Below are 27,052 nucleotides of genomic sequence, written 5' to 3'. Positions count from 1 at the left end.
CTTTGAGCAATTGAAATAAGCATTTGTCTACCATGGAAACTTACATCAAAGGCGATACCGCTCATTAAGATATGGATGTTGTTATATTTGCTAAAGAATCCGTCACTTGACTTTATATTTCTGTGTCTTCTATCTCAGTATGAATGTGCATTTGGAACTTGCTTCATACTTTTTCTCCGAAAGCTCAAGTTCTTCAAAGAGTTCCATGACCTGACTCTTAAACCAAAGCTTCAGAGCCTTCTGTTTCCTTAATCCGCAGCTGGATTGCTTTGATACTTTGGTCAAAAGGATCAGCTCTCAATGGGTCTCAGTTCACGGGCAAGCTCCAGTGCAGCCCCCTCTCCCTTGCCATCAGAAGAAACGAGAAAAGGTGGGGGTCATGGTGAAAACACTGAATGGTAAGGAGAAGAGAGCAAAACCTAGGAAACTAGGCTTTTGAGTCTTGAGGGAAAACAACTGAGTTGGAAATGGAAACCTTGAGCCATTATATGCACCTAGCTTAGTGGAGACTTAACATTTGTCAGGCACTTTCCAAAAAGCTTTCAATTACATTCTCTTGTACAGTTATGTTACTGGTAAGGAGTATGTAATGGGAATGTATCAATCTCTAACTCTACTGACGGTCCTGGTCTACAAATATCCCATTGAAAAAGTTTCAAAAATGATACCATCAATGAATCACTTATTTTTCTAAAAAACAAAGTCCTATTTCTTGCTGGGCTGAGCTTTTTGAGGACCGGGTCTGTGCCTTTGTCATCTTTATGTAGTTAGCAAAGCATCAGGCACCTTGTGGCACTCCATAAATGTCAACTGAATGACCAACAGCCCTTTGGTAAGGTTTCAGTTTCTGTAATTCCAAATTCCACTATCCTCTGTTGTGGTCCTCATTTCTGTCTCATTCCCACTCGATCAGCTCTCATTCTGTCAGCTTCATGTGAAAACCCAAATTTATCGCCATACTTTACTCATGGCCAAAATAGCTTTTAGCTTCATCACAGCTCTGAATTTGAGCTTGTGAGGTTGGTTAGGGTTATGAAAAGCAAACGGATGCTACTTGAGCCTGGGTCTGAGTCAGGTGGACTTGGACTTGGACTAAAGTTCTGTCATCTTCTTGCTGACCATCTCTCACACGGGTGAAGAATACTTTCTTGGCCAAAAGAATCCAGCCCCTATAGCTTTCTTAAACTTTTGAAGTCAAATGACTTTAAGATACTCCTTCAGACTTCAGACGGTTGATGAAATTAGATTAATGCAAGAGAACTCTTTTAGTTAAGAAAAAGAAATCCGACTGCATAATAACAATTCTTTTCATCAGAAAGAGATGAATGGACTAAAAACACCCATTAAAAGAGTTACCTTTGTCTATCACCATCTTGGAGCTCCATGGCTGGTATGAAATTCAAAGAACTCATTCCACTCTTACCCCAAAACATGCCATATACAAAATAATTGTATGTGGACAGAGATGAAAAAAGATATCCCTACACAGTGAAACAAGTTTGAATTCCCTATCCTTAGGAAAACACTGTTCCAATGAGCCCTCATTCTTTCGGCAGACCACCATGCAGGCTGATGGGGGGCAGAAAGGGAGTTCTTCCTTTGTGAACACCAAAGCCCTAAGGAACTTCTTAACTGTGCCTGAACTTGGCAATCATGCCTATTGTGAATGAGCCTTCTTTTCTGAGAATGAAGGAATGCGATATGAACAATTTACCTTTTTTCTTCAGGAGCTATTTTACTCCTCATTAATGGCAAGAGAAAGAGCTTATAAGGGTCCTTGACATGTAAACGTCTAATTAGGAAACTTTCAAAGCTGACATCATCTAAAATGCTCACATTTTTTTTTTAAGAGAAGAAAAAGGAAAAACGAATTTAGCCTTATACTACCAAAGAAGTTCTCTAATAAAGCAAGCTTCTAATCTGTACATTCCACTTGAGCTAGGCTGAGCCCGTTGCTCTCATCTATTAAGTTAAATGTTCACATTCTCATTTGGCATAGTCCTGGGGCATAGAGTATTTATTCACTCTCTCACTATTTTAACTTGGGTTTCCCTTAAGGAAGGGCTGATATCAGATGCTTGTGTGCAGATGATCTCATCTGAGGGAGGAGAAGTCAGATCAGGGAAAGGAGGACAGCAAAGGCAGGAAACACCCTACTATGGGAAGCAGGGGCTTGATTCCTCCCAAGGACCACCTGAGAAGCCCGTTAAATGCCTTCCACAATTGTTCTCTTGAAAGATAGGAAGCAAGTCCATATATCCATTAGCTCCCATCCTATTGGTCAAGGTCATCCTCAGGAGTGTTAACTTCCTGATCTATCCAGATGCTTGGGCCAAGCCAACACTCATCAGTATCTGTGGTGCCACAGGGTAGAAAACACAACTATGCAAAATATTATCTATTGCTGCATTATAGATAACCACAAAGGTTAGTGGCTTAAAAACCACAATTATATGAATCATCAGGGATATAGAAGTGGCTGCATCATTCTAGCTCAGGGTCACTCATGATGTTTCAGGCAAGATGTCAACCTGGGCTTCTGTCATTTGATGGCTTGACTGGGGATGGAGGATCTGCTTCCCAGATGGTGCATTCACAGGGCTGATATAGCAGAACATCTCAGTTCTGTGCTGGCTGTTCCCAGTAGGCTTTATTTACTCATCACATGGGCCTCTCCATAGTGCTGCTTGTGTGTCTTTACAGCATGGCAGCCAGCTTCTCCCAGAATGAGTGATCAAAGGGAGCAAGCAGAAGCCACAATATCTTTTATGTCCTAGTCAGTAGAATCCATGCTATTGGTCACACAGACCAACCTTGACACACTGTGGGAAGGAACTACATGAGAATGGGAATACAAAAAAGTAGAGATAATTGGGGGCTATCATATAGGCTAGCTATCATATATACCCATATGTGGGTAAGTGCTTAAGGGGCACGGTTGGCAGAAAATGTGCCAAAACCCATACAGAAGCATCCATCCCATAATACATGAAGTAAGTCATGGCAACCCAGATGCCTGGTCGAGCTATGCCTACTTCATGCTTTTTACCATTCATACCCAATCATTTCCTTGGCTCAAGTTCAACCCAGAAGGATGTTCAATTGAATGAGTGTCTCTGAAAATACTGATGGGAAAACTAATCTAGAGTTCTAAAACACAAGTACAATAGATGGTATACAGCTTGAACTGGTTAAATCATTTAGAAAGTTTGTTTCATGGTTTTCTTTTGCCCCCAAGCCACAACAGACAGACTATGGAAGCCAATACATGACTGTCTGCCTTTTAACAGGGGAAGAGAACAGAGCAAATGCTCCAGTTCTGTGGAGCAGGACAAGATGCAGCCCTAAGTGAAACCAATCTGTTTTAAACACACGTGTCAATCAAATGCATTCATCACAAGAAGATTCATTTTGGTTTAACTGCAGTTAATACTACAACAGACTTCTTCGGACTATAAAGGATGAACACATTCCCCAAAGTACTGACTTATTAAAACACATGTAAAAAGAGGCCCTTGGGTGGCTCATTCGGTTAAGTGTCCAACTCTTGATTTTGGCGCAGGACATGATCTCATGGGTTGTGGGATCGAGCCCTGCGTCAGTCTCTCTGTTCAGCAGGAAGTCTGTTTCTCCCCTTCTCCCTTTCCCTCTGCCCCTCTGTGCACTCTCTGCCTCTCTAAAATAAATAAATCTTTAAAAATATCTTTAAAAAATAAATAAAAAATAAATAAAACACATGTAACAAAATCACTTGCATGGATATAGAAAAAAGCATTTCCAACCACAAAGTAGGCTAAAAAACCTTACATTGCAAGGACAACTAATTGCCCATCCACTATCCATACTCCCCTTTTTCCTTATTAAGAGAAACCAATTTTGATGCCCAGCTTAAAAAACACTTTTTCTTTTCTCTGGCAACTTGGAATGGCCATATGACACTCTTCTGACCAAAAAAAATCACGCAAAGTCTGTGGACAAGTTCCAAGATTTTGCTTTCCTGATACACACATTACTCCTGCCCCTGCCTGTAAAGTTGAGATAGTGACTGACACCGGAGCCCAAGTAGCTACCTTGTAGTCATAAGGGAAAGGCCTAGAAAATCAGAGACCTTGCGCCACCAACAGCCAGCCACCCCCGTTAGCTTTGTACTTGTGTGAGAAAGGGAAGCCACTCCATGGCTTTAGCCACTGTTGTTGGCTTTTCTCTTACTTGCGGTTGGACTCAATCCCTCGTGAATACAGTTCACACAAATATTTTTAGATTATCCCTAACCAAGTGGTAGTTTTATTGCACTGATTGTTAAATTCTCAAGTTTTTCATTATCTTCAAGGAAGCAGTTTCAAAGTCGTCAAATTTGTAAAACCATCACGGTTGACTTAGCCCCACGATGGTCCTGCCATCTCTGCGCATTAGCATTTTCTTCAGTCCTTGCAACGGAAAGTTATCACACACTTCTGGGTCTTCACATACAGCAGTGCTTCTATCTGGATGTCTGCCCCCTCTCCCCATTTCGTATTTCCTCTCTCCCTGTCCCATCCCCAATTTCCCCTGACTCCTCCAATCTAAACCAAGTTACATTCCCATGTAAACTGAGCTTTTTATTTCTGGAACTTACTAAATCTATGCTTATATATTTACTTTGGAGAGTAAGTGTACAAATATCTGTTTCCTCACGGAAGTATAAGCTTAGGGAGACCAGCGCTGTCCGCATTCCCCCTTGAACTCCTCATCCCCAGAATAGTGCTAGATGAAATGTTACGTCTGCAGTGTCTTTCAAGGAGCCCCTGGCAAGTGCACAGTGGAGAGCTCTAAGGATTTCTAGAATCTTTAGACATTATCAGAGATGACCCGCATACTGGATTATGCTAATTTAAACCTTTAAGCTTTTCTACTTGTTTCTCATTTTTTATTCCCTCACTGAAAGCCTCTAGGAAACAGGAATGGGTCCAAGGATTGCTACCGCCCCCCCCACTCTCACCCCCACTCCCTGCAGTCCAGGCGGACTTTCACACTGTTAAACCAATCAGTAGAGTTTCCAGAATGGCAGGTCAGGTTCTAATCCTTCTTAGATGCCCGAAATGGAGGAAAATACTAATTGTCCACAGTTGGAGGCGAGAAACTTTTTTAATGCCTTCCCCCCCGCCTTTTTTTTTTTTTTTTTTTTTTAAGGGCTGCATTTTGAAGAGGTAAATACAGACTGGAAAATATCTGTTTACACTCTGGTGGCAAAGCAGGCATCTGGAGAGCATTTAACTATGGTGATACTTTGCTCCCAAGTAAAGGTTCTGTTTGTTACAATATGACACAAAGTTATTTGGCTTCTCAGAGAGGCGCCATTCTCCTTCTGAGTTCTATACAAAACGGAAGGCAAGATTTCAAGATAAGCTATTTTGAGAATATTAAAACATGGGCAAACTAAAATGAAAAGACCAGGACAAACTGGACAGAAATCCAACAAGTCATAAGAAAAACTGAAAATATAATACCCGCTTGTAAAATATATTACCATTTGCTTCTTATTCTATTTGTTTCCTTTAAGCACTTATGACAATGGAATTGCCTGTAGTGAGTCCTGCCTACCCGGAAAGCTGGTTAAGCCAGGCTGTCTGGGGCTTGAATGACATGGCGGCAGGAAGTAGGGTAAGAGAGGTGGGGAGGTAGAGAGAGGTTGGCTGGAAGCGTTTCCAGGCACAGTCTACGCTGGGGGATTCTGCAGCCTCAGTAACATGAGGTCAGCGGGAGAAAAGGGTTCTGGAATATCTGGTGCTTATATATCCAGATTACTCAGCTCCTAAAGCAGTCAGGTAGAAGGGTTTCTATTGCACAAATGAATCTCTGACTCAGCAGTGATTTCACTGAAAGTAGAACTTTTGTAAGTTACTCATTTTCTACTGGAATTAGGATATAAGTCCTTAAAAATTAATATTTTAAGTTACTAAAAAATTAATATAAAAGTAGACTGAGAAAGGAAACAAACTTAATAATCCTTTGGTCATTATTTGAGAGATATCTGAGTTAAGGGTGGAGGAAATGCATTTTATATATATATAAAAGTTACATTATTATTATATATAATACATAATATATGTATATTCCTGGTTTTTAATGTAACCTTAATACACTAGAAGTACTGTGAGAAAATGTCATTTTTAAAGTTCATAATATGGGGCGCCTGGGTGGCTCAGTGGGTTAAGCCGCTGCCTTCGGCTCGGGTCATGATCTCAGGGTTCTGGGATCGAAGCCCCGCATCGGGCTCTTTGCTCATCAGGGAGTCTGCTTCCCTTCCTCTCTCTCTGCCTGCCTCTCTGCCTACTTGTGATTTCTGTCAAATAAATAAATAAAATCTTTAAAAAAAAAAAAAAAAAAAAAAAAATAAAGTTCATAATACTTTTCCATGCCTTTTAGATAAGATCTTTGAAAGATTACTGGTAAGTTATCTAACACAGGTAACCCATGATAAAAAACTGACCAGGGGCGCCTGGGTGGTGGCAATTGGCTAAGCATCTAATTCTTGATTTTGGCTCAAGTATGTGGGTCGTGAGGTTGAGTCTCATCTTGCTGAGCTGTTCCCTCTCTCTGACCCTTCCCCGCTCATGCTCACTCTCTAAATAAATAATCTTAAAAAAAAATCTTTTAAAAAATAACTGACCAGAAAATATCAGAAACATGGAATTAATCAGTCTAAGGTGGAGAATTATATACTTTTGTACTTTCTCTATTATCATAACAAGGATGATAGGTTTAGATCCAAAAAGGTGTTACCTTTGCCAGAGACAGAAATATTATCTTTGAATGTTGTTTCAGTGGGAAAAAAAAATTCTGGGGCCAGAATATCCATCTGGAAGTGATGTTTTATAATTAATGTCACTTTCAAAACCACATATTAAGGTGTACTGGTGCCTTCACTTATCTATGTCTATTCCTCAGGGAATCAGCCTCATAAAGCTGAGCTGGTCAGAAAAATGAGTAGTTCTCAGCACAGAGCTTATGTTGGTGTTAATAAAGTATATGTGACCATTGAAAAATGTTTCTTAAATCACTGTTGCTGTTTTAACTATTTAACTTAGAATGGACACAGCAAAGAGCAGTTCTACTTCTCTGTTCTTCCGTCCTAATAATTAAATGAACAAATCCCTAGAACTTTCCCATGAAAGCAAACGTAAGAGGGCTGCCCAATGTTAGATGCTTGAGTCTAGCTGGGCCTCTGTCATAGTTTCCATTGCTTGTGTTTTCATCTTTCGGTAAATAGTAATATTTTAAGTTACTAAAAAAAATTAATATAAAAGTAGACTGAGAAAGGAAACAAACTTAATAATCCTTTAGTCATTATTTCAATATTTCACCTGCTATGTCACAGTTTAATCTGTGGGGCTTGGGCTAGAAGAAACAGATGGAATTGATGGAAGTTTTACTGTGTGGACATTGTGAATATTCGCTCTGTTTGAGTCACACTGTTTTGTGTATATACATGGAGAAAAGTTTAACAAGCCATCACTTACTAGGAGAATGGGGGCATATGAGTGGTTCTCAAACCAAAAAGCAGAGATTATCTCTTTGGGAGGACAAATTTAAGAGCCCCCCTCCCTTGTCCACTTTCTGTGGTACTGGGCAGGGAGCCTAATGTTTAGCTTCAATGTAACCATCCTTCCAGCATCCTTGAGGAAAAAGCTGCCTGTCAACACTTGCATACACACTATCTATGAGTGACGGAAGGAAAAGAACCCAGAGGCAGGAAGAAGTCAGTGGGCACTGGAAGTCTGTAAGACCTGCATGCAGTTCATGAAAGAACCAGAAGGCTAAAAAAAGGAAAACGGAATTCTTTGCCTTCCCTTCTACAGTCTCCTCAAACTGCTTCACTCTTTAGACTCAAGAAATTCTTCCTGGGCGCAGTAAACACAGTAATACTCTAGTGTTCGTACGAACAGAGAGATAAAGGAGCACAGTTAACATAAAATAATGAGGCGTCCTTTCGATGACACACACTGTCACCTCCTGTTCCTGCTCTGTAGGTCAGGAAAATGCTAAATGTGGACACACAGGCCCAGCAACCAGCTTTTGCTATAAAATTACCAGGAGATATGAACCAGACTCAGATGAGTACTTGAAATCTGTATGCATGAAATTTGTCCATGTAGCATCATCTTTTAATTTTTGTTCAAAGCTCTAAAACAAAGCAGTGAAACATCATTTACTCAGATATCATGGGGTGGCGGCAGAGGTGAGGAGTTGGTGTGAAGACAGGGAAAAAAGGGAGAGAGAAGTGGGAGGTCATCTAGAACACTTGTGCCATCTCATGGCTAAAGACACCTGCTTCCTGCCTGAGGAAGCAAAATATGCAGAACAATTAATCTGTCTCTTACTGACAGATAATCTCGTGCAATTATGGCCACTGATCAGGGAAATTACTCTCAACAAATATTGATGAATATTTTCTCTGTATTTGACACCCTATTGGGCACAGAAGATAAAAAAAAATGAGTAAAAAGTAATTCCCTCCTTGGAGATATTTACAATTGATTAGGAAAGAATAAATGACCTTCTAACAGATAAATCTGCACAGCACGAATTGGCTTCAAAGCAGAAATAATGAATCCAACCAGCCTTTCATCTACTTTTTTATTTAGATAATTAAGGTCAAGGAAATTGATTTTTAAAAATAGTCTATTTTCTTATTTGCTTTCTCTTTCTAAAACCTTTCATTTCAGTGATAGACTGAAAATAACTTAAAAAAATTTGTATTCATTTATTTGAAAGAGAGACAAAGAGAGCAAGAGAGACTTGATCTCTCTTGCGGGACTTGATTCCAGATCATGACCTGAGCCGAAGGCAGACGCCTAGCGGACTGAGCCACCCAGGCACCCCTGAAACAACTTTTAACATCTAAAACACAGCCGCAGTTCTGTAAATGAGGACAAGTGGCTCCGAAATAGAAAGGAGATATCACAAAATTTATGCACATTTCTACAATTTTACACAATTACTCTCAATCCTCCTCCAGACTACTAAAACAAGCTTTTTAAGATAGGCACAGATAAGCACACAGACACACATAAAAGTGGCATCTGACAGCAGAGGAAAGAGGTGGCCAAAATGTTTAAAGTGAATAGGAGAATTAAAAAAAAGAATAGTGGGGCGCCTGGGTGGCTCAGTGGGTTAAGCCACTGCCTCTGGCTCAGGTCATGATCTCAGAGTCCTGGGATCGAGCCCCGCATCGGGCTCTCTGCTCAGCAGGGAGCCTGCTTCCTCCTCTCTCTCTGCCTGCCTCTCTGCCTGCTTGTGAGCTCTCTGTCAAATAAATAAATAAAATCTTAAAAAAAAAAAAAAGAATAGTTGGGGCACCTGGGTGGCTCAGTTGGTTGGGTAGCTGCCTTTGGCTTGGGTCATGATCCCAGGGCCCTGGGATCAAGCCCCACATCAGGCTCTCTGCTTAGCAGGGAGCCTGCTTCCCCCTCTCCCTCTGCCTGCCATTCTGCCTTCTTGTGCTATCTCTCTGTCAAATAAATAAATAAAATCTTAAAAAAAAATTGTTGCTGAGAGTCAATTTAGTCTATGACCCTAAATTAGATTAACACAGATTAAGAGCAACAAGGGAACTAGAAGCAGGTACACCAACATAAGCACAAAGTATCAGCTGATAAGGAAAGGGAGGTGATAGGTAGCAAGTTAAAAGAAAATTCAAAGAGTGCGAGGTTCTGGGGCCATTCAGTAGGAGCTAGCAGCCCTACCCACCTTAAAAATCCCTAGGAAATCACATCATCATGAAATTGTTTTCCATAATGGTAGCCCTGAGTCATCAAGGAAAGCTTTAAATCCTGTTCAGTATTCTCTATTTTGAAAAGCAGGAAATGTTTTGGGGACAGGCGACTGAGTAATACATTTTAGAGTTTTACAGGCAAGATTTGGTTGGGTAGACATTTACATATTCCCTAGCAGCTGAAATCGCTCTGATTATGCAAGTCTGCAGTGTTTTAAAGAATTTTCTCTGGTAAATATCGACTGTGCTATATCGCTAGAAAAATAGATTATGTTTTCCATATATCCATACAATTATTTTTAATACAAACCTGGCCTATACTGATAAGGATCACAAGATCCTAGGCTTTTGGCAGATACCATGATTAAATGAGCTTTTGCAGGATGGGAGGCAGCGCTGTGGGACGGGAGTGAGTGGGTTTTGCATGTGGGAGGGATATAAGTATTTATGATCAAGAGAACAACTGTGATAGAGCAAGTGACTCATTTCTTCACCACCCTGTAGTAGTCCTTGTTATAATCTCAGGATGAGTAAGGTGTGGTACCCTTGCCATTGGGGAACTCCTTGTTTCTTTAGTTGATGTACATTGTAGATATAAGTAAATTCAGGAAAGGTTTAATCAATGAATGGTAAATCCAGATTTAAGTTTTTGGGTTTTTTTTTCAGATTTAAGTATTAAAAAAAAAAAAAAAAAAAGCAGGGAGATTTGTTTGAAACAAATCTCCAAACTTCTGAGGCCAACATTAATGGAAAACTATGGGACTTTGAAACCACAGGCTGGTTAGACCATTGGGCTGACCCAGTATTGCATTTCTTATATTCATATCATTTGGTTTTTAAAAATAAATACACATTTGAGTATAAATTCCTAAGGGAACCATGCAGTTTACTTGAAAAGACTAACTTTTCCCCTATTTCTTTTAAACTAATTACAAAGAACTCAGAGATGCTCTGAGCCAAAGGATGTAGGAAACTCTGTGAATGAGAGTGACTTATTTTACATTCTCACATCTGCATTCTACCTGTGGGAAACGGAAAACCGGGATTTTAAACATGGGATTTTAGCCTCCAGGTAGGGAATTTATGGCTTCTGAAATCATCCTGTGGACAGATGAAATCTTCAGAAACCAAATAGTGGCTCAGATTACTACCATTTGCTTCACAAAATTGCCTGCTTGAAAAAACAATCCAACTCTTTCACCATGCTCTATAAGTCTCAAATCATTATGGTTTGGAAACAATGCACATGAGACTGTGACAGCAATAATTACTTTGAATGAATGAATAAAAGAAAGCAAGATAATTGTGTTTTTTCCAGGCAACATTTACATGCAAAATCTTTCATTTTGGATGCAGTAACTACCACAGAAGCCAGCAGACAAAGAGGATGTCCCAACTCTCAAAACCATACCAAAAGGAGTGGGAATTCCATTCAGGCAGGCAACTGAGACGAGGACTGTGGGGAAATGCTGCAAGCTTATTGCTCAGAAATAAGGGTATGTCTGAATTATGTTACTGTGTAACTATCTTTTAGATATATTTAGTGATGCCCAATATGCTAGTAAATTTCCAACAGAACCACAAAATGGATGACAATTTAGGGTAATTCCATGCCTATGATTTTGTTTAAAAAAAAAAAAAAGTCTGGTCCATTAGTCATTTCTATCTTTGTTTAACACCTTTCCCTTTCCCATTCACCCTCTGGTGCAGGTGTTAATGAAATTTGAAATGACTAATGGACCAAAAAATGTCCTGGAAAATCGATTAAATGGATATTATAATCAGCCTCCACATAACCTAACTTAAATGTTACTTGACAGGTGTGGAGCAAGAACTAGAAAAACCAGAGAAGACATTCCGCAAAAAGCAAAAAGGAGAGTATCAAGTTTGATTCTCTAGTAAACCAGAAATTAAAGACTTACTCACATGAGGTGAATTAACATTACAATGGTTATCTCTAAATAATTCTCTAAGCCTGCCTAGGGAGGTAGGAAGGAACCTGTCATGGATGCTTAAACAGTGTGGACTGGATGACCACTTGTAAAAAAGCTATAATGAGCAAGGAAAACTCTACAGTTTCCATGGTTCATAAGAGAGACAGACACAGAGCTCCCCTATAACAAAGAGCTTTAGCTAAATAGATAAGGCTCGCTCATCCGTATAGGACCCTAGCGTCTGTTTTGGCTTTGTTTCCGCCCTCCTGCCTCAAGACAGAGATCAGCTTCTGCCTTCACCAGTGTTCCCCTTAAGCATCTCTAGATGGCTCCAAGTTAAGGTCTAGAGAAGGTGTTCTCTCTCCTCTCTGTAAGGTCCTGTTTGTAGGGCTGCCAATGCCATCTCCCTCCAGATGAATGACAGGGCCTGTCCTAGGGTCTTAGCAGAATTTATGTGCATACTGGGACAAAACACAATAATCTTCACCTCTACTGCAGAGAGACAGAGACATGGGGTCATTATCTTATGTTCTCCAAACCCCATGGCCTCCTCTGTGGTGTCTTGACTCCCCCTTTCACCACAAAATCTCTGTGCAGTCAGTTCATACTAGCATTAGCAAATGTCCAAGTCACCACATATTCTGCATGCCATTTCTATTGCTATCACCTTTCTCCCTGGCATCTCTCCATCTATAGAGATTCTACACAATATGCTTTCCCCAGTATAGGCTAGGTTTAGTATTTAGAAAGAACTTCAGGGATATACAGAAAATATAGTCTACTATTTTTTTTAAAGATGTACCATGGTCCATATTTATTAGAGAAAATTCTTTTAAAGTTTTACTGATCAAAGACAAACTCTTGATTAATCACAGAGCTTTCAGTTGCTAAGGAATATATAAATGTCTACACAACCAAATTTTGCCTCAAAATCTATAAAACCTTGCCCCTTCACCCTTTATCTCTCACAGACCTTTCTCCCAGAGTTGTACTTCCTACTCTTAGCGTTTGTTTCCCTCTAGAGGACCTGAGCTGACACAAACGCTGTGAGATCATTGTTCTGTTCATTTGTTGGGCATGACTAGTTGACTTATAAGAAGAGTATTGACTTGATTCAAATATTTACCTTACTTTACGATTAAAGAAACAAAGATTGTTCTCTGAAAACTGATTTTCTTGGCTATCTCAACCTGGGTATAATTAGGTTACTGATGTTTGGGGGCACTGATTCTCTTGCTTAAGACCCTGATGGAGGTTTTCATCAAGGCTGCAAAATGGAGGACATGTTATTCAAAGAAGTGAAGCAAGAAAGAATATTACATGGAGCAGAAGAAACTAGAGATACGGTAACAGGCTGCCAATTGGATTGTGGGACAAAACAAAGGAATCCTTGGCATTCCTTAGTTTGTGGTAGCCTAACTACAATCTCTGCCTCAGTTGTCACATGACATTCTTCCTGCGTTTTTGTGTCTGTGTCCAAATTTGCCTCTTCATATAAAGACAATAGTCATATTACATTTAAGACCCACTTTAATCCAGCATGACCTCATCTTGATTACATCTGCAAACCATTTCAAAGAACAGTCACCTTCACAGGTTCTGAGTGGACATGAATTGGTGTGGGGGGGCACTCTTCAACCCAGTATAAATGGGAACTTCAGTGATTTAAAACTAGTCTTTAGATTCGTGTCTTAAGAGATGAAAAGGCATTTTCACTGCTCTCTTTATCTCAGAATCCACATTCAATGTTAGGAAATGCCACTGTCTCTACCACCAAAATATACCCAGATTACCACTTTTTACTGCCTGCATTGCTACCATACTCACCCAAGCTGCCATCACCTCTCATCTGAATTACCTACAAGTCTCCTCATAAATCTTGCTATTGCTGTTCATCTTCAATCTACTCAGGATTCTGCTATAATATCAGAGTATATCCCTCCTCAACTCAGAATTCTCAAAGACCCTCCATCTCAGAGTAAAGGACAAAATCCATACCAGGACCTACAAGGCATCTCCTACTCTCAAGGTTCATCTCCTACTCCTCTTACTTTCAGCTACAATGGCTTCCTTCCTGTGTTCCTCAAGCTGGGCAGGCACAGTCCTGCCTCAGGGCCTTTGCACTAGCCATTTCCTCCATCAGAAAACTCTTTCCCAGAGACTCATGTACTAGCTCCCTCATTTCCTCCAGGTATTATTCAAAAGTGAATTCCTGGAAACTATGTATGGTGACAGATATTAACTAGACTTATTAGGGTGATCATATCACAATATATACAAATATCAAATCATTATGTTGTGTTTCTGAAACTGATACAATGTTATATATCAATTATACCTCAATTAATAAGTTCTTAGAAGAGCTTTTTAAAATTTTAATTTAAGATTTTATTTATTTTATTTGAGAAAGAGCATGTGTGAGTACAGGGTAGGGAAGAGGGAGATGGAGAGAATCTCAAGCAGACTCCCCACTGACCACAGAGACCAAGGCAGGGCTTAACTCCAGGACACAGAGACCATGACCTGAGTTGAAACCATGAGCTGGGTGCCCAACTGACTAAACCACTCAGATGCCCCAAGAACAGTTTTTTTCTAAATAATGTATCAGTGGAAAAATAAAAATTATGTATTATAAAAAAGCAGATTCTTCTGTGAGGATTTCCATTGACACTACACTTAAATTTCAATCTGTCACTCTGACACCTCACAACTCGTTTCCCAGCTTTTTTTTTTTTGAGATATAGTTAACATATAACATTATATGAGTTTCAAATGCATAACATTAGAGATTTCCTGCAAAATGATCACTACAATAAGCCTAGTTAACATCAACATCATACACAGCTACAAAATTTTTTTCCGTGATAAAAACTTTTGAGATCTACTCTCTTAGCAACTTTCAAATACATAATATTATTAACTATGGTCACCATGCTGTATATTACATCCTGTGACTTTATTTTATAGCTGCAAGCGCGAAGTATGTACTTTTTAACTGCCTTCACTCATTCTGCGTACCCCACTCCCATCTCTGGCAATCTCTAGTCTGTTCTCTGTAGCCATGAGCTCAGTTTTTTTTTCCCCCTTCCAGATTCCACATATAAGTGAGACGATATGCCATCTTATCTTTCTTCTTATTTCATTTAGCATAATAACTCCAACATCCATCCATGTTGCCAAATGCCAAGATTTCCTTTTTTATGGCTGAATTTTACACATATAAACACACACACACCACATTTTCTTTGTCTATTCATCCATTGATGGACATCTACGTTGCTTCCACATCTTGACTATTGTAAATAGTTTTGCAAAGAACATGTGGGTTTGGATACCTTTTCAAGTTAGTGTTTTTTGGGTTTTTTTTTAAAGATTTTATTTATTTATTCGACAGAGAGAGATCACAAGTAGACAGAGAGGCAGGCAGAGAGAGAGAGAGAGAGGGGGAAGCAGGCTCCCCGCTGAGCAGAGAGCCCAAGTTAGTGTTTTGTTTTCTTCAGGTAGGCACCCACAAGTGAAATTGCTGGATCATATATTTCCATTTGTACATTTTTGAGGAAACTCCGTACTGTTTTCCATAGTGGTTGCAGCAACTTACATTCTCACCAACTGTGCAAGAAGGTTCCCTTTTCTCCACATCCTCACCAACACTTGCTGTTTCTTATCTTCATGATAACAGCCATTTTAATAGGTGTGAGGTGATCTCATTGTTGTTTAATCTGCATTTCTCTAATGAGTGACGTTGAGCATCTTCTCATGGACCTATTAGCCAACTGTATGTCTTCTTTGGAAAAATGTCCATTCAGGTGGACGTCCCTGCCTTATTTTGTCCTTGGCACATATCACTGTCTAACACACTACATACTTTACCCATTTATTTTCTATTTCCCCCAAAGGGAAATTCCACAAAGCAAGCAATCTTATCTAATTGGTTTACTGCTGTTTTGAATAGTGCCATGCAGGTAGCAAGCACTCAAAACATATTTATTGAATGACAGAATTTCTCAGAGTAGTTATATTACCCCAGTCAAAGGAAAGAGTGGGTGTAAAAGGCGGGGAGCGGGGGGGTTAAAGAAACGGCTAAAGAAAATTCTAACGAATAAGAGCTATAATTATAGCTTTCATTTATTGCGTCTTCTTTCAATCATTTATTCACAATTTTCTAATTGCATTCTTGATGAATATCTGGGTTAAACAAAACAGGAGTGACTCCATTAAGCAAAGTTTGTTTCTTATTCACGATGTTCCTCTTTTGATTTTGCATCTTTACTCTCCTGGATTCCTAAGAGAATTGCATCCGCCTCGAGTATAGTTGTATCTGTGGTCGCTCCCAGGAACCTAGATGTAAGTTCAAGATCTAACAGCCGCAGCCGGACTCTGGTTCCCTTCTGGTATTTCCTAAATAGTAAGAAAAACAGTTCCATGAATTCTGCATATCACAACACCAACAACTAGTTTAAAGTAAAACTCAAATTCTATTTTTTTTTTTTAAGATTTTATTTAATTATTTGACAGAGAGATCACAAGCAGGCAGAGAGAGGCAGGCAGAGAGAGAGGAGGAAGTAGGCTCCCTGCTGAGCAGAGATCCCGATGCGGGGCTCGATCCCAGGACTCTGAGATCATGACCTGAGCCGAAGGCAGCGGCTTAACCCACTGAGCCACTCAGGCGCCCCTCAAATTCTATTTTTAATGTGGCGGCTCAAAATAAAGATGTTAATACACCTTTTTGTAAAAAAAACTTTATACCAGTATTTCAGGAATAGTTGTTTTTGACGGAAAAGTGATTTAGATACATCAGAATTTTTATCTTAAGGTGACTTTAAAAGATTTTATAAGCAAAATAAAACCATAGTCCAAACCGAAAGTCAAACAAGTCAGTTCTTGAAATTGACATTTATTTTAATATGTCACCCATTCTTTAAAATCAGAGAGTGATATCAAAGGGAAAAAAAGATTTTCAGATATATTTTTTCCTTCTAAAGAAAGAAGAATCTTCTCTTAAAGTAAAGGAAATTTTACAAAACCAAAACGGAAAAAAGTCTAAATGTGGATCTTACTAACGGGGCTTGACTGCACTGTAATTAGTATAATGACAGCCATAACATGCATGATGGCTCACTTGGTCAATAAAATCATATTTTATAATACCAAATGAAAACTTAAACTCATTTTCCTTCCTCCTTGATCAAGTATTTTAAGAGTGTAATACCAACATTATAAAAGGGTGTAGGAAAATGAAAATATCGCTACTGACCGAAATCCAAAAATCTTTAAAGATCGAAATATGCAGACATACCTTGTTTCACTGTGCTTCCCTTTGCACTATGCAGATACTACATTTTTTACAAATTTAAGGTTTGTGGCAACTTTGTGTAGAATCAGTGTTACTGCCACCATTTTTCCAACAGCATTTGCTCACTTTGTGTCTCTTTGTCACATTTTGGTAATTTGCACAACATTTCAAACTTTGTCACTATTATTATATTTGTTACAATGATCTGTGATCAGTGATTACAACTGGTTGAAAGCTCAGATGATGGTTAGTAGTTCTTAGCAATAAAGTATTTTTTAATAAAAGTATATGCAGTTAACTTTTGTAGGGTTTGAACTGCACAGGTTGACTTATAGGTGGATTTTTTCCAATAAATACAGTACAGTACTGTAAATGTATTTTCTCTTCCTTATGATTTTCTCAATAACATTTTCTTTTCCTTTTCTTTTTGTTTTTTTGAGAGACAGCGAAAGAGTAAGCGCGAGCAGGGGAAGGGCAGAGAGAGAGGAAGAGAAAGGATCTCTCGCCCAGAATGGAGCCTGAGGTGGGGCTTGATCTCATGACCCTGAGATCATGAACTGAGCAGAAACCGACAGTGAGACACTTAATCGACTGAGCCACCCAGGTGTCCCAATAACATTTTCTTTTCTCTAGCTTACTTTATTATAAGAACATAGTATATATAATAAACACAATATACAAAATACCATGTTAATTGACTGTATTATCAGTAAGGCTTCCAGTGAACAGTAGACTATTAGTAGTTAAGTTTCTGGGGAGTCCAAAATTATAACTGGATTTTCAACTGCAGGGGGGTTAGCTCCTCTAACCAACACATTGTTCAAGGGTGAATTGCACATTGTTTTTTTAGACACAATTTAGACACTACTATTGCAATTTAATAGGCTAATGTACAGTGTAAACATAACTTTTACATGCACTGGGAAACGAAAAAATTCATCTGGCTCATGTTATTGCAATATTTGCTTCATTGTGGTGGTCTGGAACTAAGCCTGCATTATTTCTGAGATATGCTTGTACACTTTAAGTATTCTATGTTAATTTTAAAATTAAATAATTTTACATAAATGGAAAGTAAAGAAACAAAGTTCTCCCACAAAGTCACTGGAAAAGGACTTCTGTAGACCATACAATGAATAGTCTCCACACAATGTCTTATTAGGTATTCTGAAGGACTTTATAAATGGTCCATTAAGTAAACATGAAGATTCTTTCTTTTTCTTAAGTTTTTATTTATTTATTTGACACAGAGAGAAAGAAAATACAAGCAGGGGGAGCAGCAGGCAGAGGGAGAAGCAGACTCCCCACTGAGCAAGGAGCCCGATGTGGGACTTGATCTCAGGACTGGATCATGACCTGAGCTGAAGGAAGACGCTTAACTGACGCAGCCATCCAGGTGCCCCAGGCTATTTAACGTTTTTTAAAAACATATTTTTTCTGCCTATAGAAGTAAACATTCTTTTGTAAAACTGTAAAACAATGAATTGGTCATATTTTTTAGTCCTCCTATATGTATATTTACATGTATGCATACATGAGTGTGTATTTCACAGCACAGATCTACCTATGTGTTTAAAACATTAAAGAGATATCCTAGAATATTAATTGAGGCATAGCTTTATATTCTTAGAAAACAGCAATTATAGAACCTATTCTGTATGAATTAACCACCAGGAAAATAAGGTTAGTGCATAGACAAGGTAAAGCTCAACACTATTTTCTGTATTACTTGGACTGTAACCTATGTTCTAACAGATTCTTTCATTTGTCCTCGCAGCATGACTTGTAATTCATCCAATCAGCTTTGACTCATGTTGACCCCTCCTCCTCTCCTTTCCTGCAACATCCAGTTAGCAAGTTTAGTTCATTTCTTTAACAAATATTTCTTGAACTTAACCCTTCAAGTCTTGCCACCCCTTGGCTGAAGTTTGAGGTCTGACGTGATCTTCTCAGAGACCACGTTTCTAGCTCGCTTCTCAAGATGGGTTGTGTATCTTGGCCTAATATCCATTCCCACATACTGCTATTCCTCTGTACTTTGGCTTCTATTGCCAGGACTGCCTGACCTTATCGTCTAGCCCATTGATTCTTAAGTTCTAGGTAGAACTGGATACATCAAAGGCAGCTCCCGAGAAGCTTGGAATTCTCCTTGTCAGAATGAAGACTCCATGACCGGAATTCCCTTGGAAGAAAGAGGTTTTGTGGTTATACACTTGGATGTAAATCTGAGCCCTGCGACTTACTAGTTGGGTAACCCTGGGTAAATTGCTTGCTCTGAACCACAATTTCCTCATCTACAATGACAGTGATTCCAACCATTTTGCAGGTGAATGTTAAAGGGGATAATATGTCGAAAACACTTAGCATATGACTGCAAATGTTAGCGCCCCTCACATACTTCTATTGGTTATCTGTGTTAAGTCTCTGATTTCTCATTAGTCTGTATGCTCCCCCAAGATCTGGCACTGTTACTTATCTCTGTATCCTTCCAGTACTGATGCAGCAGGCACTCAAACATCTGACAATAAATTAATATGACACTTGCTGATAAAAGCCACCAGGTCACAGATGATCTAGAATTTCTATTTTCTTGGCTTTAGCAGCTGTGTGGACTGGTACATTTACTTAACCTCTCTGAAATCTGCCTGGCACTGTGCCTAGCATATAATAGTTAATAAATGTTAGGTTTCTTCTTCTACAGCTCATTGTTGGCTTATTTCTTTTTACTTACTTTTAGGAGCATTACTCATAAATAGATTATAAACTAATCATGAGGAGGTGAACCGTGACTTTTTATAAAAATAGCTGAACAAGTCACAAACACTAGGGACAAACAATTCTGGGCAATGTCATAGTAGAGTGTAAGTGATTCTGTGTCTGTCATATTAATGATAAAAATCTAATTAAAATAAAAACAGAAACACCATGAGTGCCCAGTATGCCTCATAATTTATGGAAGGCAAAAGTTCTGTCCCCATTTTTAGATGTGGTAGCCTTTCTTTTTTTTTAAAGATTTAATTATTTTAGAGAGAGAGAGAGAGAGAGAACAAGTGAGAAGGGGAGAGGGAGAAAGAATCTTGAGCAGAGTCCACACTGAGCAGAGCCTGACACAGGGGTCGAACTCACGACCTTGAGATCATGACCTGAGACGAAACCAAGAGTACAAAGCTTAACCGACTGTGCCACCCAGATACAGTAGCTTTTAATGATATGAAAGCTTTGCCTTAATCTCTAAAAAGTATGGAAATTCTGGGAATTACCCAGTGAGATGGAAAAGGAGATGAAAAGGAAACTGCAGGCCTTCACGTCTGTTGAAAGAAATATTATCCAAATATACACATTGTGCACTACATAAAACAAAACAAAACAAAAACCTTTAAAAGACTCTCTTACTTCTACTATCTAGAGTAGCGATTTCTACTTTTACGTACTTCATTTTTACTCTGTATTATTACAGTTATCCTTTATCAGACTATAAGATCCTTAAGGGCAGGGATTTCCTATTTGTCCCTCACAGGACCATCCGTATACATGGCACATAATGTAGCCTTCTGAACAGTGGTTTTTGTACTTCCTGTACATCAGAAACACCTGCGGTATTGGTTAAAAATGCAAATGGAGGGAAACAACCCTGGGAATGAGCTGACAAATCTGAGGTGGACCTTAGGAGCTGAGTAAGCTTTTGGCAAGCTTCTCAGGTGATTCTGACTCAGGCTCCTCTGGTCACCACTTGAGAAAATCTGGCCTAGAATTATGTTTATTATATACAGTCAAGTGCAGGAGGACAGGACAGTGTACATAAACACAAAGACCAGTAAAATGAAGACCTGTGACAAAACTTTACGGCCACCATTAACAAGCTTCAAGAGTAACAGATGTTTTCCATAAGCGATGACAGTCTTTTAGAGTAATTTAGATAGATAGATGAAGGAAAGGAAGAAAGGGAGGGAAGAAAGGAAGAAAGAGAGGAAGGAAGGAAGGTAGGAGGGAAAGAAGGAAGGAAAAAAGGGAGGGAGGGAGGGAAAGTCAAGAATGTATAATGGAGAAATGCACCTAAACAGAGTTCCTTGAACAAAGCCCACTGATGGCCTGCAGTGGGGCTGCCTCCCTGCGCTCAGACTGTCTGTTTTGGAAAACCTAGGACATGGAAAGGTCAGCACACTTCTCAAACAGAAACAGAGCCATACAATTAATATGAAGTTCATCCTTGTTTTAACTTTGAGACACTTTATTAAAGGAAAAAAAAAAAAAGAAATAACTAATGTATTTCGAGAAATCCACTTCTTCCAATGTAATTTGAGGTGAACCTTCCAGTACTGTAGTCCTGGAATCACTAACCACTAACATTATTTCGTCTTCTCATTTGGGTTTCCACTGTTCCATATAACAAGATTTAAAATGAATATGCCAGGGGCTCCTGGGTGGCTCAGTCAGTAAAGTATCTGCCTGTGCTCAGGTCATGATCCCAGGACCATGGGTCCTGGGATCAAGCCTGGAGTCAGGCTCCCTGCTCAGTGGCAGCCTGCTTCTCCCTCTCCCTCTGCCCCTCCTCCCCACTTATGCTCTCGTACTCTCTCAAATAAAATCTTTTTAAAAATAAACAAAAAATAAAATGAATATGCTAGTAAACTCTTTTTTCAGATTGTTTGTGCAGCCTTTAAATGGTCACTTTATTCAAAGATTTGGCCTAAGTATAAAAATCCAGAACAGGCAATAGGGTGACTGAGAACATGGGCTTTGGAGTCAGATAACTAGACATGTGCACAGATCTAGACATGTGCACAGTTGCACAGATCTAGACATGTGCACAGTAACTCTGAGCTACTTCAGCTCTGTTTCGGTGTCCTCATTTGTAAAATTGGAACCCATGTCCCAGGTTATCGTGAGCATGAACTGAATTAACACACGCCGGAGCCCTTATAAACGCTCATAACTGTTAGCTATCACCACCACTCACCATCACCACCAGCATCACCACATCATCAACACACACCCAGTAAAAACTGGTCCTCCATGTTGGAGTGATGCAGAGTGCAAGAGCGCTTTTCAGTTCCGACTGAATCAATACAACATTCCCACAGAAGAGAAATTTGGAGGTGGGTTTTCTTCCCATATTTGCTTTGATTCAAATTTTACTTATTTTAATGGTGTAAGCACTTTTCTCTTAAAAAAGATGGTAACAAAAATGTTCTATAAAAATGAAAACCATTTCTTTTGAAATGAATGATGAATTTCCAGTGAGGATAGGAGGCAAAATAGCTCTGAACAAAAGCAAGCAAAATTCAAAGAACTACACACTGAACGGTCTGCTTTTCCCAGCACTGACCACAACCTAACTAAAAACAAGAAAACCATATATACTGTCAATCACAAAAGGGTCACAGTGATTTATCTACTCTCGTACTCTTTTCGGGAGGGGCTCAGGAAAATGGAGGGGCAGGAAAAGGTATCTCATTTTACCTATCTGCTATCCCTCTTCATTAACTTTTGGTGGAGTTAATAAGACTTTTATGCATCTACTTCTGTTTTTCACATATGCCATTTCTTAGAAAAGGAAGGTAACAATTTCTATAGATTCATTATTTGTTCTTCCAAGAAGCAATCTTTAGCTTCATTTTAAATTCAGTAGTAGCCTTAACTGGTAACCTAATCAACTACCTCCTTTCATGATTTTTCTAAACCTGAATCTGTCTCCTCTGTCTTCTTTTTATAATGGAACTTTATTATTCTTTTATCTAGTTCTTCTTCATTCCTTTGATTGTATCAATGGGCTCTTCTAAAAACTGCACAGATACCCATGACAAAATTTTGCTACAATGTGAAAGGGGTTCATAGATTACCTGAAGGCCATCCATGGACCTCTAAAATTAAGCAGCCCCAGGGATGCCTACGTGGCTCAGCCAGTTAAGTGGCTGCCTTCGGCTTGGTTCATAATCCCAGGGTCCTGGGATCAAGTCCTGCATCAGACTCTTTGCTCAGCAGGAAGCGTGCTTCTCTCTCTGCCTCTGCCTGCCACTCTGCCTACCTGTGCTCTCTCTCTCTCTGACAAATAAATAAAATCTTTATAAAAAAATAAAATTAAGCAGCCTTGCTCTACATTTTAAGTCTGTTTATCTCTCTCAAAGGATAAGAAATGGGTTCTCATTTTATTGACACACCATGGTCCTGTGATAATTACTTATTTTGTTTGTTTGTTTTGTTTTTTAGATTTGTTTGTTTATTTATTTATTTATTTATTTATTTGACAGAGAGACAGAGCACAAGTAGGCAGAATGGCACGGAGAGGAAGAAGCAGGCTCTCCCCTGGGCAGGGAGCCCAATGCAGGGCTCGATTCCAGGACCCTGGCATTATGACCTGAGCTGAAGGCAGCTGCTTAACCAACTGAGCCACCCAGGCACCCCAATTACTTCTGTTTTATCTCCAAAGTTTTTAAGAAAACCCAGGACTAGTTACTGCACAAGCTCATGGAGCTAATGCTTAAACCCATACAAAGCCATACAGCTTTATTTTCTAATGGATATAAAAATCCATAATAAGTTGGGATCAGGAAGGAGACAAACCATAAGAGACTCTTAATCTCACAAAACAAACTGAGGGTTGCTGTTGGGGGGGTGGTGGGTAGGGATAGGGTGGTTGGGTTATGGACATTGGCGAGGGTATATGCTAAGGTGAGTGCTATGAAATATGTAAGCCTGATAATTCACAGACCTGTACGCCTGGGGCAAAAAATACATTATATGTTAATTTAAAAAAAGAATATAAAAAAATCCATAATAAATGTAAAGAAAAAAATTTCTTTTATTATCCTTGGTCACTTAAGTCTACCCTATTAGGAATGAGTAAGGACAGGCGTTAAAGAAGAATCAGACACACAGCAGCATTATGTCTTCAAATTAAAAATATGGAAGAAAACAGATAAATCAACAAAAAGTACCCAACAAAGAAACAGGTTTAAGATGATTATTGTATGAGGCTGGATGGACCCACTGTCTTGATATTGGGCCCACCATAAAGCACAGGTTTTCTGAAATGTCTTGGAAATGCTTAGAGGTACTTTTTGCTTGTCACAATGCTCAGGTTGACATTTAGCAGAGGGTGGGTGGAATGCAGACATTCTGTAATATACAGAACTCTCTGCACAACAGAATTGTCCTGCATCTGTGTTAGACGCTGATGTGGGTGGAAAACCTACTTGTAATTATCTAAGCCTAGAACTACATCTGCTAAAGATACCAAGTTATTTTTTTTTTAAATAAAAGTTTCAGTATACACTAAATTTCCAAAAGTGTGATTGCTGTGTAAATGAGCAGAAGACTTTGTTCAGAATGTTCACTGTTTCAGAAAAATCACATCATCATAAACAACACCACGATTTCATTTTTGTGTTTTGCTACATGTGGTAAGTGTATCTTCTTTGTAGTTTAACCTTTGGCCTACCCTTTGCCTTGGTAGATCAGTCCCCTCTATGTCCGCCATCTAAAATACACGATTTAGGTTCTTCTCTTTCAATGAAATGGACTGACAGAAACTTAACTAAAATATTCATAATACCAAACACCACAGCCCAACATGACTTTTTGTGATAACAGAAACACTCTAGATAAAGTTTGAGCACTTGAATTATGGCTAGTGTGAGTGAGGAACTGAACTTTTAAATTATACTTACTTAATATAAATTTAATTTAAAAAGCCACATCACAGTGCAGCTCTAGACCATTTCAAATTGAGAAGCATATTTGTCCCACAACATATAAATACACATTGTGGCAGAAAGGCTAGTTTTGCAGGAAAGATAGCACTCTGAAATAATTTGTTGTAATAAATACCACTAATTAGACTCAGCAATAATAAAGTCAGATACATGTTTGCCATTACTAACTCCTCAAACATTTCTTTCCTTTCTGTTATCTTTTGTATTCTTCCTCAATTCTATACGTGTGACACTGTACTAGACCCATAAGCAACTGAACTATCTTATTAGATATTTTGAGGTTATAATTAAGTTCTCCATAAAGATAGCTTCCCCCATATCACAGGCATAAAAATAAGATATATGGAAAAAAAAATAAGACACATGGAAGTAAAATCACTTGCCTAATGCCACAAAGTGGTATGAAAGGATTCACAGGTTTTTTTTTCCTCTTCCTTTTCTCAAGTTCTCAATTACCTGCAACTTCTGGCAAAAACTATAAACTTAATCCCTTTAGGGGTGGTAAGAATTTACCACCACTTCATATAAGCTTATAATGTCTTCCCTTTTACATAAAACACAGGCTACATTGTTGTCATCTAACTCATTATTTTGACTGTCCTCCCATTAGAAAAATGATGACTTTCAGTGGTAACAAATAACAACATAAAAAAAAAAGATCTCTGTGGCTTCATGCAATTTTGTTTTTTACTTTTTTTTTTAAATTAGGAAAAACATCCCAGATACTAGTTTTTTCAGGAATCTTATATTTCTGCTGTCTCGAAAGGCAAATAGGATGTCTCCAATGAGCGCATTCAAAATAAAAACAGCCTGTGTTTCTACTGCTTGGTGTGTTTCTTTTAACTTCAAGTGCTTGCCTCTGACTGATCTTTGTGAACTCCAGCCTAAATGGATTCAATCCCAGCCTTCACCATGACTGCTCTCTTCCACTGTGCACTTTCTCAGACCATATGCTGAAGTAAATGAGCCTGCATGGCTGAGCTGTTTAGGAAAAGGGCAATTAAATCTGGTTTTGCATTTCTTTATTAAGGACATGGTTTAAAGACTTTCCTTTGGAGAGGTTTTTGACATTCTTTCCATAGACATTCTTTAACATCTGTCAGTGCATGCTAGTGATGGTTCTAATAGACTTAAAATAGAGAGAATCCCTGTGACTAGTTCTTTGATATAAATATATTAATAATACAAAGCTGACAAATATAAGGCTTGGATTAAACCTTAGTATCTAAAGAGAATATTGAATATTGTGAGGAATTCTGACTTTGCTAGTCAATTTAGCCGGCTTGCTATAATCGTAACTCAGAGGTTCTAAAAATAGTTTTTTTTAAATCATTAGACATCTATGTTTTTATTTCAATGAGTTAAAACAGTTTAGAACTTTTTCTGATTTTCATACAATTCTTCATTTAAGTTTTCAGACTTAAGAAGTAAATTTTTTCTTTTCCTTTTTGAAGAGAAATGTTAAGATATTTCAATTGGTTCAATTAACACCTACTTGATTTTTTTCTAATTTATACAAATGTTCATAGTAATGTTGATCTGTATGTGAAGCTAGCAACTGGTCCGTGCGCGCACAAGCACGCACGCGTGTGTGTGTGTGTGAAAGAGAGAGAGACAGAACGCACAAAAGCACACATACTAGTGAGAGAGCACATGTGGAAATGTGTGTACTTTGTTCTTCAAATGAACTTTGTGAACATCACTTTCTTCATCTTTAAAAAGCATAGTGTTAGAAAAGATGTAAGGTCTTTTGCAGTTCTATGATTTTGTTCTACTTTCATACAATGTTAAGTATTTGAAAACTGATAGAATGTAAAATGATTTTAAGTGCAAAACTGATTAAATTTATACAAAATGCAAGATTTTTAGTATTTTTACTAGCTATGTAAAATATTATTATGGCCTTAAATATTCTATGCAAACTACTTGGTGCATTCTGGATTTGTCTCACTTTTTCAAAATACCATCTGCCATGTTTCCCTGACCTATCTGGTCTATTGCTTCTTTCTGTCCAATCTGTCAGATGTCTTTCAAGAGTTTCTCACCACCGTATTATCCACACTGTATTATCAAGCACAGCAGCTATGGTTAACAAAATAAGGGTAGGAAATGTTCATAAACTTCTATAGTTCTCCAATATTTCCAGTCATTAAAATTTAAAATGCAGCACAAATCTTAAGTTCTAATTTATTATCCCAGGTCGTTAGAAGATGTAAATGGGAAACAAAATTATAACTAGAATTTCTGCTACCTTAATTATTGCCAAAAGCCTTTAGAAAAAAACTTATGATTATCTCTTAAAAAAAAAAAAAAACAAACAAGAGAGAGAATGCGCTTATCCACTAGGCCAAAATAAATA

The 27,052-nt window shown here is 38.5% G+C and overlaps 1 protein-coding gene across 4 annotated transcripts in view; it reads right to left on the bottom strand.

Annotated features, from left to right (window-relative positions):
- Positions 1-27,052, bottom strand: part of MRPS28 (mitochondrial ribosomal protein S28) — a 132,561-nt gene that overhangs the window by 7,128 nt on the left and 98,381 nt on the right. For 2 of the 4 annotated variants that reach the window (XM_032869140.1, XM_032869142.1), the window contains exon 3: positions 15,905-16,086. In XM_032869140.1, coding sequence (XP_032725031.1) covers positions 15,921-16,086 — 166 coding nt within the window. In that variant the 3' untranslated portion in view covers positions 15,905-15,920. Of the gene's footprint in view, positions 1-8,832; positions 8,862-15,795; positions 16,087-27,052 lie in introns of those variants that run through there. The other 2 variants (XM_032869141.1, XM_032869139.1) reach the window with 2 other exon arrangements.

Source organism: Lontra canadensis, unplaced genomic scaffold, assembly GCF_010015895.1.
Source record: "Lontra canadensis isolate GAN:19392208 unplaced genomic scaffold, GSC_riverotter_1.0 scaffold37, whole genome shotgun sequence".
Taxonomy (NCBI): Eukaryota; Metazoa; Chordata; class Mammalia; order Carnivora; family Mustelidae; genus Lontra; species Lontra canadensis.
The sequence above is the reverse complement of the archived record's forward strand: the minus strand, read 5'-3'. Positions and strand labels throughout refer to the sequence as shown.